Consider the following 17,508-nt stretch of genomic DNA (forward strand, 5'->3'; position numbering starts at 1 on the left):
CTGGGCAGAAAGGGTAATTTAAAAAAAAAAAAATTCAATCTACAAGTATGTGCTTTAACACTGTTCCATCCCAGAAAAACTACATGTTTTTATTTGTTTGTTTTTAAAAAATTTGGTTTTGTTATTCTACAGTATTAAACAAATGAGATAATGTGTTCAATTGCTAAGAAATGCTGCTGGTTGCTTTAATGTTATTACCTTTTATATAAGGTTATAAGGATGGTTATAGTGACCATAACAATCCAAGTGAAAATGTACTGTAACAAACTAAATTTCATACATTATTAGACAATACATCATTAATACATTAATAGGCGAAACACACCCACAATTATTCTGAGATATAATTTAAGGAAAATCAGCATTGGCTCAACTTCGTACTAAACTGCTGAGGAAACCTTGTACATACAGCACATAGATTTGAGATGTAAATAGGGAGTCATGTAAAACTTTAATGGCCCCTCTGAATTAGGGATCTATAACTGGTTCAGCTTGCTGGGGCTAAACTCTCACATGGCCTCAAACCTTCTCTGGAAGGTTCAATAGTAGTTCTGTGAAAGAAATAGAAGTTGGTGATCAAGTTCACTAAAGAGCCAGAAGCTAATGCACGTACATGCTGCTGCACAATGAGACATTAGTTTGTCACTTCATGTCTGTTTGAGTTTGTGTTGGAGGTTGCTGGGCATCTGCAGGTGCTAAGACGAGAACTTGACAGAAGTGGATGGCAGAACAGTCTCGAGCAGTGGAAACATAGCTGAGATAAATTAGTGGATTGGACTGGATGTTGGATTTGCATCAGCTCTGAACAGAACAGCTGGGATTGAGACACAAGTTTGAATAACAAACTGACATTTATGTTAACAATTTCAGGCATGTACATGTTTTAAGAAGTGAAAAAAAAAGGTTGATGTTAATGCACTTAGGAGTTTGTACTACAGGTTTTAAAGATGTAATACTTTAATTAAAATAGGTGAATCTGTTCAGATTTTAGCACTTGCCAATGCCAAGTCCCTTTTTCCTGCTAGTCAAAACACTCTCAAATAAGACTTAACAACATTAAAATGCAGGGAGTCTGATTACACTGTAAGTGGTCAGGCTGGCATTTGAGCAATATAAGGAGATGGAGAAGGATTAAGATAATCACAGACACCAGAGACACAAAGTAGACAGTTTCAAGCCACGGGACTTATTAAGTTCCAGTAGAATTATGTTGTGTTAATATGATCTTGTTGTTTTTGTTTTATCAGATTCTCTTGTCTAAATAAGGATTGGTGGAGCATATTAAGTTTTTTGAACACATTACCACACAAAATGCTTCTTACAAGCAGTCATGCTCATCTTCATCGGTCTCTCTCTGTCTCAGCAGTGACAGGGCTGCTATGGCATCAGGACCTCCAGATGTGATGACCAATCAAGAGCCCACTGAGGTCCAGGAAGAGTGCCCAGGTACAGTTATTTTAATGTTCTGTGTGTGTGTGTGTGTGTATTTAAGACAATAAATATAATAACTATAAATTATAAATGAATAATAACAGGTATAAACATCTTAATCTCTCCTTTTTACTATCAAGTCAGAGTGGTTTCATGTGTTGCTGAAAATGCCAACATGTATTATTGTCAGAACCGTGTGAATGGTAGCACAGTACATGCAAGTGCATTGAAATGTCCTACACACACAGCAGAGAAGATGTGGGCAGCTCCACAGTCTAGATCGGCTTGCTGTTGTTGGCAGGAAATTAAGGAAAAAAGAAAGCTATCATTATCTGTCACTCATACTCAGGCACAGAAGCACAGAAGCACATTGTGTATGTACAGATGGACAACAGCACATGCTGCTGCTGATATGGGAACAATAAAAAAGTGTAGGAAACACCAATATGGGTATTTTTACTCCATCTAAGCTTTATAATCTCTTGCTATTACTAAATGTTACTAATCTTTTCAAATATCATTGTTTAAGTTGCTAAACCAGTCAGACCGGTGGTTCTCAGTTTTTTGTTTTTTTTTTGGTTCTGTTTGACTTCTATGACAATGAGCCGAATGTCAGATATGACACCACAGATCATGAAGTCTGCCAGTCATGTCCACCTCAATCTGCTGTTGTCAAACCCAGTGGTGCTGCCAGACAGGCAGTTTATCTCTGATTGTGCCTGCTAGAAATGTGCTGTGTTTTAACTGGATCACAAGTGTGATTGGGGTCTATATAAAGTAAATATGCAAGTTTGCCCTTCCTATCATTCTGTTTATTCATCCATCCATTAACTTTGCCAGTCCCAGCTGTCATTAGGTGAGGGGTGGGCTTTTCAGCCTGTCTCACCAGTTCACAGTATATGGTCACATCTATGAACCCTTTAGAGTCACTCATTAACCTAAATGTAGGTCTTTGAGCTTCATTCAATTTACAGTTTTAACCCACATGAAATCTTTTTTTTCCCCCCAAATCTAAAATTTATATATATTTTTTTCATTAAGTGTTTAAGTGGCAGCTGACATCCAATGTTAGGTGGTCTTTAATCCTTGTTAAAGCACCATTTGCGCTTGTTGGACCTCATATGACCATTTCAATACAGGCATATCTTTTACAAAGACATGGGCATCTGGAACGACTAAGTGTTTAACACAGTTCAGGAAAGCCCAGCTCTGTCCAACATTAGTCCTGTCTGCCACTGTCCTGCTTTTTGGAGGACCGATACAGACTAATGCCACTTGCTGGTACGGATAGCGATTTCTTCTGATGTGTGTTTTATGTATCTTTATCATGAATTTAGGAGTAGGGAGTTTTCTGACGTTTATTTCTTTAAAGTGGAGCGGCAGGATTATCTGAACAATAGAATATAATTCCATGACTATGTACAGTATGATTTGGCCATTAGGTGAAATGTAGAGAGAGAGAGAAGAAGAACAGGGCCAAGAACACAGCCCTACTTCACAGTAGGTGCTTCACATTTCACATGGAAAATGCTGATGTAATATTATCATAAGGAACATACTGTGTTCTTTCAGATAAGTAGAGGTTTAGCCGGAGACCCCAAAATTTCTTCTCGAGATGATCTATGCTGTCAAAAGCCGCACCCAAGAGGACCATACTTTTCCAGTGTGCTACACCAGTGTGGAAATGTTTTAGGTCCCTCCTCCTCTTTCTTACTCTGTCCACGACATTGTTTCACTGTCAAAGGTCACCATCTTCTCATTGTGTGTAAGTTGAGGTCAGTTCTTTCCAATATTGGCTTTGCCTCAAATTGCCCATGTTGCTATTCTGAGCACACATGTGTTAGTATGTTTAATGTACAATATATTGGGAAATAACTGTGTCTTAGGTAGAGCGGTTGTCATCCCTCAGTTGCTAGTTCGATCGCCGGCTCCTCCGGCCACGTGTCGAAGTGCCCTTCAGCACGACACTGAACCAAAACTTAGTACCTTTTCTTGATTGTTGGCCAGCTGCATAGAGGCTCCCCAATCAGTGTGTTATTGTGTGTATGTGATTGCGAATGGGTGAATGAGCAGTGTAAAGCGCTTTAAGTGCCAGGAGGTAGAAAAGCGCTATATAAGTGTAGACTATTTAACATTTAATTTACCATTTAGAGCTACACTGACCTTTCATTCAAGGAGAGGCCTTTTCTCAACTCTCTATGAGCTCAGACCTTTAGCTTAATAGTTCATTGTGCTTAAAATAACACAATAAGTGGCTCAGTCGACTGGTGTTTCCCCCAGATTTTTCAGCTGGCACTGCAGAAAAGCGTCCTCAGAAAGTATTTGGAAGCTTGTCAAGTAAACAGAGCCATTCACTTTAAGTCCAGACAAAAGAGATGAGAACTTGCAGCCAACATTTCTTTGCAAAAATAGGATGAAAAAAAAAAAGATCTTACTTTTTGATGTGTGGTTTTATGGCAACTCACCAAATTAGTGTGGCTGCTGTTACATTTAGTTCTCAATGCAGAACAGACAATTTGTCAAAGCTGTTTGACATTTACCTCATTTTCTTGGTGGTTTTTGATGTTTTGTATTCATCAATAACACAAAAGATATCCAAAGGAAAGCAAGCAATCTGAGTTTTTGTACATTTGAGACGAACATAAAACAAAAATCAATTTTGGTGGTGTGTTCCTAAGCATATGACCCAGAAATATTAAGCATCTTTGCTGGAATTCCAGCTTTAGATTACAGACATTTTTCGGCTGTAATTTAGCTTCATCCCAAAAGTATATTTTTAGAGATATGAAGGAATGCTCAAGGATTCCCCGCTGGAAGAAGAACAAAAATGACAAGAATAAAAAGAATGTGTCTATTTTGAGTCTCTTCAGAGGTATTTTATGGCCCAGGGATATAAATTCTTAACATAGTTAGATCGCGGCTTCTCCTTTTTCACCTCATGTTTGCACTGTGTGGTCTTTAGGATTTAATGTATCATACATTGGGATAAAATATTAGATGTTCTTTCCCCCTGGCGATACTCAAAATTAGTTTTAGTTACAATAATGTGATGAATGTTTATGAATTGTGTCAGCGATTGTGTACAGACCTCACACCATCCAACATTAATTCAGTATTATTACTAGTTATTATTATTATTATTAGTACTATTTACTGTCCTTTTAATACTGATGGAGGCTAAATGCAGATACGTTCATGGCCATTTTTCAAACTGTATTCAAACAAATTCGAACAGCAATCAAAAACAACTAATTGTAATTGAAACATGGATTCACATGGGAAATTGGGTCCAAATTAATGTCAGTGTTGCGTATGCAACAATTACTTCAGCCAGTTCCGTGTCAATTCTGCATGACCTATGATTCTAAACATCATAAAAACTTTGCCCACAGATTGAATAAAATTCAGATAATAAAAAGATTCAACTCAGTTTGTCACATTTAGAAAAATGTATTCAGTGTTTCATAGCTTTTGCAATCATTGCTATGAGGAAAATCCTTTTGGGTCAGTGATCCACGCAAACACTGCAATACCACTATTGGCCACTATGCCAAATTTGCATTATGGCCCAACATGTATAGAAAGCCATGAGCCAACAGTTAATCAGAGTGGTCTGTCTCAATAACGAGACCACCACTGATTCAACATGTGGAATCAGTGGAAAAGAAAATACTAGGGCAACAGATGCTCACCCCTGCCCCAACAGTGGCCCCCAGCTGACCGTTGGCTTGGTGTGTGGCCCATTTTAAAATGCAGGAAAACCAACTCACTGTTTTGTTTGATGAAATGTTGGGACAGGATCAGTGGGCACTTCAAGCTCCGGATGAGTGCCTTTTATGACCGAAAGCAATGAAAGCAGTTTGTAGCTGTTTAAGGAGTTATTAAAGAGTCGTTGAGTTTTCCACTGGGGTGCTAATAGATGTGGACTTACTGCGGGGGGGGTGAACATTTACAAGCACAAGTGTGTTTGTGTGTATCTGCTTTAATGCTTATGCACACACATCAGTCTGTGTGTGGTTTCTCCTGCCTTTTTGCGCATGTACAGCTAACACAGGGATAATTGCTCAAAGTAGAGTTCATATGAGGGCAGTGTGTAATTTTCTCATAATACAGTACATAGTCATGCAGTTAGTTTTAATGATTGAGTATAGTGCTGGCAGCAGAGCATCACTGTGGGGAGAGTGCAACTAAATCTTTCTTTCATTTTCATTGTTGTCTGTCTTCAGCCAAGAAGAAGTCCAAGTTCCAGACTTTTAAAAAATTCTTTGCCAGGAAGAAGAGAAAGGAGCCGTCAGCTGCTGGAGCAGACGCAGGGCTTAAAGCCAGCCAATCAAGCGACAATGTCAGCAAAACATCGGAGAACAACACACTCACAAGATCGGAGAAGGATAAGGGCTCTGGGTAAGATCGCGCACACACACAAACAGAATTAACAGACTTCTGTTTGAATGCAGAAGTCTTATTCAAACAAGGAGACAGTTGCATCAACATACTTTAGTGCCGTCAAACTGGTTTGAAGCTTATAGCATGATCCACTGCCACATACCACAACATTTATAGCCTAAGCTAATTTGCAAGGCCTGACCCTAGATGGACAGTGAAATATATGCCAAAAAACACAATTCAAACACAATGATAGGGTAACAGTAGTAAGATTATAAGCACTGCGTCCTTTGTGACTGGTTGACTGATCCCACTTTATAAACTTTCAGTCAAGCTTTTGAAATGATTCCAGTTGGAACAGTTAGTGCATCATGAGAGACTAAACTGAAACCCAGCCTAAATCTCACAATGGGACAATGTAATCCGTAGTGTTCAGCTTTGGCACATTTTGACGTACAACTTGTCACCACTCACCTGACTGAACAGCAGGGCATCTTTACATCTTTCTTTCCTGAAATTTAAGGAGAGCCACAAAATATAGAAAGCTGTTATGGCTCAAAGCGGTGTTTCAACCCTTTCCCTCTTTTTAATAACTTATGTTTTTTTTTTTGTCCCTGTGGTCCATGGACAACTGCCTTATACTAACTTGAGTGAGGGTAGAGCAGCTTTGGCTGACCAGCACGGTCCGATCATGTCGCGAGTTAATGGTTAACTAACCAACTTGTGCTGCTCGCAGTCACTACATCACCCAGCTTCCACTTTGTTGTGGTGTGATCACAGCTAATATCATCTTTTTCACTTTTGTTCTCCTTCAGCTCAGTATTTCTGCCCATTTCTCCCAGTTCCTTTCCTTCTAGATACAATCCCGTGTGTGACAAGGACAGAGATAATTTAAGAAAGGAAGATGGTGTTTTTAACATCTGTCTCCTGTTCTGCCAAGCTCACCTCAGTGGAAGCTCATTGCTTCCTGTTTTGCTAACACGTAGTGGAATGTCTTTTCCTGTGAACAGTCCTGATTTCCTTTGTTTTTCCAAGCGGTGCCACTTCCCACCTTGTTGACTTGTGACTTGTTAGCAGCACCACAGGATATTCTGTCTCTGCTACCACCAATAATGAGGCTCAAGACTCAAAAATAGCTTTTTTATCCCCAAAGAGACATAAGAGAAAGTTTTGAGATGGAATACTCTGAGGACATCTTTCTCATACTCGTTAGTGGACAAAAAGCCATAATAGAAAATAGAATGACACAAATTTCAAACCCGCATCATTGTTAGTTTATAGTATTACATTTAATCGGTGAATTAGTTTTTTTGGTTTTATAAGCTGTGACACATCCCTGCTTTGTTTATTACGTACTCCTTCTGTTTCCCGCAGGTCAAAGATCAGCCTGGGTAGCAAGGCCTTGTCACATGACTCTGTGTTTGTTTCCGACTCATCTGAGGCCAACGACGCTCTGGGGGCATCACAGGACAGCATTCATGGGAAAGTAAAATCACTACAGGTGCTCACTCTAAAACAATTATTCCAAATGAGCACGTGAAAAGTATATTTGAACTTTTAGCTAGAGCACTGTTCTCTGAGGTCTAGAATGCCATCGTGACCCTGACCTCTGACCTGCCTATGAACACAGGAAATTAAAGAGGATTTGAGCCATAGGATAATAAGAAATAATAGAGATATAAAAAACACAAACTGATGCTATTTTTAGTGTGTTTTTCGGACGAGGGTGACTATGATGTGGCTGCTCTCAGCTGTCGTAAACAATACTTAGAGTGGACACAGACCAGCTGATCTGCTGTATATTTAGTTAGTATGATTACACCTCAGGGATGCGACGGTAACAGCTAGCATGGAAGAGGCTTACGCTCACAGAGTAAAGCCTTATGATGAGGGGACTGTGACAACTGAGACAAGCAGAGGTGATGCGTGTGGCAAAGACGGGTTAAAACTGAGCCGCCCGTTAAAGTATAATGAAATGACTGGATGATGATAAGGAAAGCAGGCGGACAGAATAAGTGTCTGTCACAACAACCAGCTAAAACTGGAAGACGTGACACCCAGAAGTTCTGGCTGACCTCCACTAAGCTACCTACAAGGGAGTAAGAATTATACAACATCTTAAGGGGATTTGCTAAAAAGGATCACTTTTTCCTGTGGCTAAACTGTTTGAGTCTGTTTGCAAATGTTTGCACCACTGTTTGCAGACATACAATGACACACGCGCAGCGTTTAACAATTAAGTGCAAATATACTGTAGACACACAAAGCTCAACCCGACCCCTCAGAAATATGTGACATTTTATTTGTCTCGTTAAAGTTTGTTTATTTTCATAAAAAGAAAATGCTGACGGAAGAATCAATGCACCCATTCTCGTATTCTTTATCAGTTCAACAGTTCTTCTTAAATTTTTGTATTAAAATTGTGACGTATGTCATATAATGCAGCCTACAGTAAATCACACAGTTGGGCTCGGAAGAAGGTCATTCAGCAATAACGTGGAGCCTGTGAGGGCTGGGGAGGGGTATCTGACAGGGAGAAGTGCAAAAAGTTCCTTTAATCAGCGAATCTGATAGTGAATTAGAGCACAGTAGAACATTTCTAAAAATAAGTGATGATTAAATTATATCACACTCATATTTTTAAAATCTCATGATTTGAAAATGTTTGTGTAAAAAAAATGACATTCTAAATGAATGTTTTACTTTCATAAATTAAACAGCTAAATAGCTATAGCATGCGCGTTTATTATTCATTTAATATATGACAATCAAATAAAAACGAGTTTTGTTTTAGTCTTTACTGGTGTCCTCTAGACACAGCAGTGCAATAGAGAGACCAATTAGCTTTCACATGTTTTCTAGCCTAAGAAACTCTCATTAATAGCCTTTTAATTAGGAGGTTACATTGTTACAGTAACATCAATATGTATTATTATTTGACACATGTCATATTTAAATTCGATTTGGCTGGAAACTGAAGCTAAACCTTTAACTAGTAAAGCAACAAGATTAGATATTACTGTTCCATTATTTGAGTTTGAGCTCATCTGCTTGTCATCGTTGAAGAGAAACTGTAACGTTATTCAAATATTGGTTATTTTCCTTGTATGACGTTGAGCCCACCTAGTGTTTACTTAGCACCTGAGTCCTTGAGCAACTGCCAAAGGGCAACGCTGTAACAAGCAGATAACATGTCCGTTAGTTTAAGTTTCTGTGATACCTACCTTACAGAAATGCACCCGTGCATACACACACACACACCCACACCACCTAAAATAAACACTTCCTCTAGTTAGTGCCAGCTTTACTGTCCTCACAAGTTAATTAATAACACATTAGTTAAGATTTCTAAAATACATGGTCAAGCACACACTTAAACACCTGGGACCTTTTTATGTACTTGTAGTTTCTTAAATCAGATTTGACTCCTCAACATCACTGTGCAGTAAAATCTACTTGTATTTTTATTATTATGGTGTTTTAGTCCCAAAATAGGCGAAACCTAATCATGTTTGTTTGTTTGTTTGTTTGTTTGTTTGCTGCAGCTCCAGCTGAAGCAGGCCATCAAACTGGGCTCTCCTCCCTCCCTGATATGTGTGAAGGGAAGAGACGATGCAGGAACCATGTCTGAGGACGATGGGCTGCCCTGCAGTCCACCTGAATACACCACACTTCCCACAGTCATGGTAACACACAAGCAACACTGAATCGTGTCCCACTTTGGAGTCCGTCCGAGAGCTGTTTGCTGCGGGTAGCACAGCTAACACTGTCCACTCTGTCTTTTCTCTGCCTCTCTCAGGATCAGACTCTGAGGGACAGCTCCATTAGTTTGGAAAGAGAAAACCAAGATGACGATCAGGTAAACACACACTTAAATGAGTGCTCCAGTCTTTTAGTTAAATTCCACACATTCATCTTCTTTTTCAAAATGTGGCACCTACGTTGCTCACAATGTATCTCAATGACCAACAGCAAATTTATATTTCAGGTATGTTATGCAGGCTCTTTAGCCTTTACTGTCAGATTTAACTTCTACGATGCAACTCAACATTGCTGCCATTAAGAAATGGTAGTCAAACAGCCGTATGATATGTGATTACTAAAGACCAGGGGAGGCTTGTGTGAGTATGGAGCTTTGCATGATTGAAACATTTCTCCCCATGTGACTATAAATGTATCAACAATTCATGATCCAGTCTTATTACTGTAGGTTCTAAATAAAAACTCCCTTCATGTTACTTACATTTACATTTAGTCATTTAGCAGACGCTTTTATCCAAAGCGACTTACAAGTGAGGTACAGGGCAGCAAAAATCTAAGTCAAGGAGAAAACATCAAAGCAAAGTCCTATGAGAAAAGTGTTCACAGTTCACGAGATGCAAGTGCAAGAAAGAGCAGAAAGGAAGTGAAAAAAAAAAAAGATTTAAGTGCATAGGAAGGTGTGGAAGAGTTCTGTTTTTCAGCAGTTTTTTTAATATCGGGAGTGAGTTTGCTGAGCGTGCAGAGTTTGGTAGCGTGTTCCACCATTGTGGGATCGTTGAGCCTGCTCTTTCTTGCTGTCTCCTTCCTTTTCCCTCCCTGTACTCTTCTTACATATGTCCCCTAACAACACTGGAAGTTAAAATGGGTTGAACAAACGAAGGAGAGAAATGAAGGGGCCAATCTGTGATAAGCAAAAATATGCAAGAAGCCTCAGCAAAACATTTAGCCTTCTTAGCTATAGCTATCTTGGAGGCAAAATGCACAGTCAGCAAAGTATAACAAATGAGCATTTCATGGTTTTTGCAATTTCAGGGGTTTCGGACAGTCATTTTCCGTCTGAAAAGAACCACCGCAAATGGCCAGCTACAAAGACATGCACACAAAAAGCCTAAAAATACACCTTTTTAAGTGCATTCCACATGCAGGAATGGGGACAAGGAGGACTGCAGTCACTTTTTTCATCAAAAACAAGTTAATTTCATTGTAGCACTTAGTTGCAATGAAAAAATGTCCATATCAGTCTATAATCACCCTGGGTGGCTGCATCTGTGTCAGTCTGTCTTTTCTTTACCGTAAATAGAAAGACTACAGGCTTTTTCATTTGCTGACCGGGAGCTGAGCACTAAGCTCTTTCAGAGCGACATTTCAGTTGTGGTGTTCATGACAATATGGTTCAAGCTGCTATGATCAGTGCTTTTTACACTAATAGAATAGAATGACTGCATGTAAAATCACTCGCCTATAGTAAAACATATCCACAGAAAATTATCCCTCCAGTCTGCACTTCTCTATATTTAGACTTTTCAGAATCCTTTTGTTGTTCCCACCTCTTAGCAGCATTATTTTTTAGCAGCTTTTCAGCAAAAAGCCTCATATACTTGTTTAACTGTATTTCTCCCCATGAGACCGAAATTTGAATTGCTTTGGGAGAAACCTTCTTTATGTCTGTCATTCACTATTGGTAATATTTAATGCCCTGCTGGACTTTTTTTGCTTCTTTAATTTGGTATGATCTGTAAGGATAAGGATTCGGCTTTAGCTCAAACAAATGCCTAATGTGCAAACAGTTGTCGCGTTCTTAGAGGGTGGATGTTTGAAAATGCACCTCATGCTGTGTTCTCGTAGGTGTGGTCAAAACAAACCTCTCTTCAAACTTTAAATGGAAGTCTGCTGCTTGACCTGCCCTTTTCCTCTGAATGTCACTTTCTCCTTCCTTGCCTCCCTAATTTTCTGATCTATCTCTGTTCTCCGGCCATAGTACTGTACATGTTATTCCACTGACTGTGTGTGTGTTCAGAGAGCATTCCAATGGTTTCTCTGGCAGTCAGCATGTCTGCTTGTAGTTATAGCATTCAGAGTCTATTTCATTTTGCCCCTCACACTCAGACACATGCAGACTTGAGGGACTGTTTATTTTCAAGACTCAAAAAGGACGTTCACTGAAATCATAGAGAAATGCCATATTTTCTGACTGACCTCTAGTATTATGGGAGTATTTCCATCTCTGAAACTGCAATTCAGATAATCTGGTGAATGGTGCTTAAAACATCCTAAATTGTATGTGCAGATCTTCATAATAATTTACAGTACATTAACTTTCCATTAGCAAAGTCTTAGTCAGGATAAAATAAACTTCATGGTGGACAGTGTTTGCATTTGCTGAAAAAGTCAATTGTTGGCTGGATTAATAGAAGACAAGAGGTTGGAAAAATGTCAGTTTTGTCTGAGTAGAGAGGGATACTTCTCCCGTGACGACAGAGTAAGTATTGGTCCTGCTGATAAGGGCAGCTAATATTTATACAGCTGGACTCATTTTCTCTCGCTCCCTTTCTTGTTCTGTTTCCTGTGTTTTATCTGCTGCCTTTATCATTCAAGTGAAAACCCTCATTTTCTCATAAGGAATATGCTCCATTCTTTTCAGTGTCAGTACTGGAATGTTACAAGCTCCGTCTGGAGCTGATCCTCTGGGAAAACAATGCGAGAAAGACTTTGGGGATATAGTTGCATTTGTATACAATTTCCCCAGGACACGAGTGGACAAATCCCAGATTTTGTCAATGTTGCTCCCCCTGAAGTGTCTCCAGATGATAACAAATGTTTGGCTAGTGGTTGTTTGATGGGAGTTTATTTACCTTCATTGACAAATTCCTAGACGATACTGTATTTTTTTTTTTCTGTTAATAAGTAATTTTGAGACTTTAACAAAACCTTGTCTCTGTGTCCTCCCAGCTATCCTGCGCTGCTTCCAGTAGAGTGGCGAGCCCCCTGGTGGTTCCAGGGGACTTCAGTCAGCCGGCCAGTCCCTATGGATGTCTGGATAACTCTGCTGCCAAACACAAAATGGGCTTGAGACAGAAAGCCTGTAACAAGAGAAAACCTGTCAATGTAAGACACGTGTAATTGAATTAGTGAATCATTAGATATCATTTAAAAGAGAATTAAGCTTTTTTTGTAACTTGGGTTTCATTTTATTATTTTTCATATTAAATGCTAAAATCTGCCACATATTTAAAACCTCTATATTTAGATGCTAAACCAAAGGTTAGAAAACCTGAAATTTCAGTATCCGCTACTTATTCCACAGAGGTCAAGGTTGAACAAGATGAGCAGACTGTAAACTGTAGACTGATACATGTCAGTTTGGGTCGGAATTGTGCTGCTTGCCTTGACTTTGGCTAAATTGAACATCTGTGTAATCTGAATTATTGTAAATAACATATTTGTGTGTCTTCACAGAGACTTTTTATTAGTAATTTTGACATATTACCATATATCAGTTCATTTCCAATAGATATTTTTGCTAATGGTACCTGCTGTTGCTTCAGCCTAGTCTTCCTTCAAAACTCCTGCAGTTTTTAAATCAAATCAAATTATTTTACATATTTATGAAGATCAACTGATTTAGTGAATTTGCATCGTCTTGTTAAACAACTGTCCAGCTTGAATGTCTGTCTGAGTGGTACTGATGCTGCTGCTAATGTCTTGGGCCCATGCAGAGGTTGGAGATGAAACCAGAGTGGGACATGGATGCTGATGAGGTTCTGAACAACTCCACAACCGAAGCCTTGGTAGAGCAAGAAAAACAGAAAGAAGGTCAGTGTTTTTTAAAACTTTAAATTCAGATCAAATTTATGGAAGTCTGTCAGTATTTCTTTATATCATAATTTATTTCAGTTTAAATTTCACATCACACTGGTATATTCATGTATAGTATAACAGTATAACTAGACAGTAGTATCAAATTTATTTTGAAAATGGAGTTACTGCCAAATATATCAATACAATAAAAACAAAAGTACCTCTGAGCCTTATGCTGCCTAATTGACAATAATGTTTCATCTTAAATGAACAATTTGTTTTTATGTTGTGAAAGAATTAACATCCAAAAGTTGAACCATTTTCATTTTCTGATCTTTACTGAACATAATTCAAATTCAATTGCATGGGTGCAATTTAATAAAGTTTAGGCTGCACATTTTCCACTGATGTCAAAATGAAATGTCGAAATTTATGTTTATTATTATTAAGTTATGCTTTTCAGCAATTAAAACCCTAAACACAAACTTAAAATGGAATTTAAATATAATAAGATTAACTTAGTTTTTCCATCTGCAAACTTCCATATAGTTATGGCCTCTGTATGATATCAGATCAATCCCTGAAACTTTTGTCTCTGTCTCTGATTCAGTTATAAGGTTTGATGAGCTGAAATCGAAAGTGGAGAGGGAAGAAGAGGAAGAGGAGGAGGAGATGAAAGAGCAACCAAAGCATTCCACACAGTCCCCGTTGAGAGATAAGGAGGAGGGGGAGGAGGGAGAGGAAGAGTTGGAAGCAGAACAGGATGTTTCTCACAGGGCGGATGCTTCTCCTCCTCAGCTGGGGCTCACAGACGAGCACCATTCAGACGCACAACCCCTGCCCTCCTCCGAGCACAGCTCCGCTGCTTCCTCTTTGGACAGTGCCAGGTGATTAGGTTTCCCACCTTCTTTTCTCTTCCCCACAGCATGAATTGTTTTAGTATTCTCTTCCTGTCAAACTGAACTCTTGGTTTCTGCTTCCAGAGTCACTCCAGAGCCCCCTGCTGGTGTGAGAGAGTATTTGCTGGACCCTGCATGCGTTGCTAATGGAGCGGAGGAGAACAGAGCTGCAAGTGAGTTTGCACTGAGTGAAGAAGAAGACAGAGTCCAGGAAAGCAGGGGAGATGAAAGTTCCCTCTTACAGGAGGTTCTGAGCTCCTTGAAGACTCCCTTGGCTCCATGCTCACTAGGCATGGAGGTTGAGAGTGTCGGCCTGATGGAGACGGTGGAGGAGGTGAAGGAAAAGGAGAGACAAGAAGCAGATGTAGAAGAAGGAGAGGACATGAAGGAAGGAGAGGCAGAGGTGGATGAGGAGCTAGGTTATCAGGCTGCGCCCTCAGGCACCATATTGTTGGGCCAAACCACAAAGGAAGAGGAGCAGGTTGCTTCTCCTTCCTGTCAAGAAGAAGTAGTTGTTCCTGAAGAAGAGGTGAAAGAACACGAAGAAACAGAGAAGAAAGGAGAAGTAGTTGTGGAACGATTCAGTCAACATGGTGTACGTATTTTTGATAATGTTGTACGTTCCTAAATTACAAAATAAGACTTTTCTTATCTTAAACCTCTTTTTTCCGAGGCTTGTTAGAATGAGTATTTTAAGTGGTATTTATTAGTTTCATATTTCGGCTTCATTCACTGAAGTGTCCCCCAGTAAGAAAGAGATTCCCATATGTCAATCGTTATCCTTAAGGTTTGATTAGGTTTAGGCACAGAAATGACACATCAATAAAAACAAAATCCCACAAAGTGCATTTCAAACAACTAAGCATACTTGTCTGAATCTATGTGATCCGGTATGTTGTCCGGTTTTCTCAACTTCCTATTTGTGCCACATTTCCATGAAAACGAGGCTGAGGCTTATTGTCTATGCATCTTCTTAATTTCCTCTTGGTTTTGTCTTTTAGCAAGAGGAGGCAGGAGAGAAAGGGGAAGCAGACGAGGTCAAGCCTGAGGAAAAAAATAATTTGCTGAGAATAATTGACATCCAGGCAGAAGAGGAAGTAGAAGAAGAATACCAGAGTGAGGGAGAGGAAGAAGCGATAGAGCTGGACAAGGAGCCAGGGGTGGAAGAGGAAGGGCAGGAGAAGACAGAGGAGGGTGATCAGGAGGTGGAGGTGAAGGAAGAGACGGACAAAGTGGAGGAGGCCGAAGAAGCCATAGAAGAAGAGAGTGATGACGCAGAAGAGATGACGGAGAGGTTTTCTGATACTGCAGATGAAGAAGCACAGATTTCCCTGCCACTGCAGGAGGCAGATGAAGGTGTGGATGTTGTGGTTGGAGATGACACTGTGTGCACCACGAACCTCACAGATGATGCTGAAAGTCCTGCAGAACTTAGTGATGAGGAGTTCACCATAGTGCAAGAGTGCCAAGCAAATTCAGATCTCAACTCCGGAGAAGAGGCCGAAGAGGAGGTTGTAGAGATTGAACACATGCAACAAAGAGAGGAAGACGTGGAAACAAACCTGCAGGTTTCAGTTCAAACTGAACGAGATCTGAAGCAGGAAAGCGTAGAAATGTCTCGTCTAGATTTGAAACAAGTAGAAAACGATCAAACTGAAGCAGCAGAACAAGCTATGGTTTCTTCCAGGCCTGTGTCTTTGTTGCTTCCAGAGTCCCACTTTGAGACTCAGTCACAAGAAAGTGGAAACATCACTCCCAGTAAGATGAGCACTACCACTATCCACATTAATCTAGTCTCTCCCAGCTCAGACAAAGTCCAACCTTTCTTCCAACAGTCTCCTACGGCTGCGCAACCCAAAGAATCTGAGTCACCCTCTCACACAGCAGCAGCAGAACAAACTCCAGAATTCACAGAAGACCCAGTGGACAGCGTAGAGGAAGTAAAAGACTTCGGAGAGGAAGATACAACTCCTGACTCTGTGGAGGAAACAGTCGAACCACCACCCTGCAGTCCAGATCAGAGTAAAGTCCGCTTCACCATCAGCCCTGCCTGGCAGAGGACGAAAAGTCTGACTCCCCCTTCCTCCCCACCTGCCTGTGTCTCCTCTTCACCCTCTACCACCACAGAGCCTCGAAGTGAGGAGGTGGAAGCTGCAAGTAAGGAGGATCCAGTTGTTCAAACAGATCCAGTGAGTTTGACTAAGGTTGAACTAACGTTGAGCCCTGGTAGAGAGAGGAATGCTGGGAGCACAGCTGCCAAACCACAGAGCAACGCAGCCACGTCTCCATGCTGTGCTAAACTTCAGACTTCAGCTGCGAGCACAGAAGGTGACAGTTTTAAACACAGCCCTTAGTTCAGTCTGAAAAGTTTGTTTAAATTTGATTAGGGTTTAATTGTATGTGTGATGCCCAATATACGACTTAAAGTTAGTCACATGAGGTGAACTGGCTGTTGAGCTTAAATTAAGTCCAACCACAGACAAATGTTTCCATCTCTTGTTTACAGAGACGACTGTCATAGCAGAGGGAAACGCCAACAATCCTTTTGGAGTTCGTCTGAGAAAGACATCAGCTCTGCAGCGCCTCAGCTCTGAGGAGGAAAACACGGAGGTGATGACTGAGGTTTGTGGTGGTTTGATGGTTCTCATGTTTTATAATTGTCCTTATCTTATTTTGTGAAGGTCCTTTTGCTTAGTAAAAACTTTTCAGATTAGATTTTCCGAGTCCCCATGTTGCCAACAATCACTCAAGCCTCAAATCTTTTGGGGAACAGCCTTTACAAGCTTTGTACACCGGGATCTGGGCAGTATACTTTCTCACACTACTGTACATTTGCAAATGTATCAGGAACCCGTATCTGAAAAAACAGAAGTACAACATGTGGCTGTGGGTGATCATGAGTGCATCTTAAAAATTATCATCTGCTGGTCAGATGGACCTCACGAAGTACTCTCAACTATACAGTAGTGGATGAAGTACTCAAAATCTATACTTTACTAAAAGTACAAATAAACATATACTGGTGTACTCCAGTAAACGTACCCACTGAAATTTCTATTTAAGTAAAAGTAAGTAATTACTTGATTTATATTTTACTTAAAGTATTAAAAGTAAAAGTACATTTAGTACATTTAAAAGTACTTAAAGATCGAATCGAGTGAGAAGAAGAGGAGATAGGCAACGCCCAGTTCAAGAGCGTAATTGCTGCATACCAGCTCACTTTGAGTACTGTTAA

At 40.0% G+C, this 17,508-nt stretch overlaps 1 protein-coding gene across 11 annotated transcripts in view; it reads left to right on the forward strand.

Annotated features, from left to right (window-relative positions):
* Positions 1-17,508, forward strand: part of zgc:66433 (uncharacterized protein LOC321250 homolog) — a 41,171-nt gene that overhangs the window by 19,549 nt on the left and 4,114 nt on the right. For 6 of the 11 annotated variants that reach the window (XM_067518064.1, XM_067518069.1, XM_067518070.1 and 3 more), the window contains 11 exons: positions 1,364-1,446; positions 5,658-5,832; positions 7,189-7,315; positions 9,360-9,500; positions 9,614-9,673; positions 12,526-12,681; positions 13,293-13,389; positions 13,985-14,261; positions 14,358-14,868; positions 15,275-16,601; positions 16,780-16,895. In XM_067518064.1, the coding sequence (XP_067374165.1) occupies positions 1,364-1,446; positions 5,658-5,832; positions 7,189-7,315; positions 9,360-9,500; positions 9,614-9,673; positions 12,526-12,681; positions 13,293-13,389; positions 13,985-14,261; positions 14,358-14,868; positions 15,275-16,601; positions 16,780-16,895 (3,070 nt within the window). The remainder of the gene's footprint in view (positions 1-1,363; positions 1,447-5,657; positions 5,833-7,188; positions 7,316-9,359; positions 9,501-9,613; positions 9,674-12,525; positions 12,682-13,292; positions 13,390-13,984; positions 14,262-14,357; positions 14,869-15,274; positions 16,602-16,779; positions 16,896-17,508) is intronic. The other 5 variants (XM_067518065.1, XM_067518071.1, XM_067518074.1 and 2 more) reach the window with 2 other exon arrangements.

The sequence above is a fragment of the Channa argus genome, chromosome 10 (genome assembly GCF_033026475.1).
Source record: "Channa argus isolate prfri chromosome 10, Channa argus male v1.0, whole genome shotgun sequence".
NCBI lineage: Eukaryota > Metazoa > Chordata > Actinopteri > Anabantiformes > Channidae > Channa > Channa argus.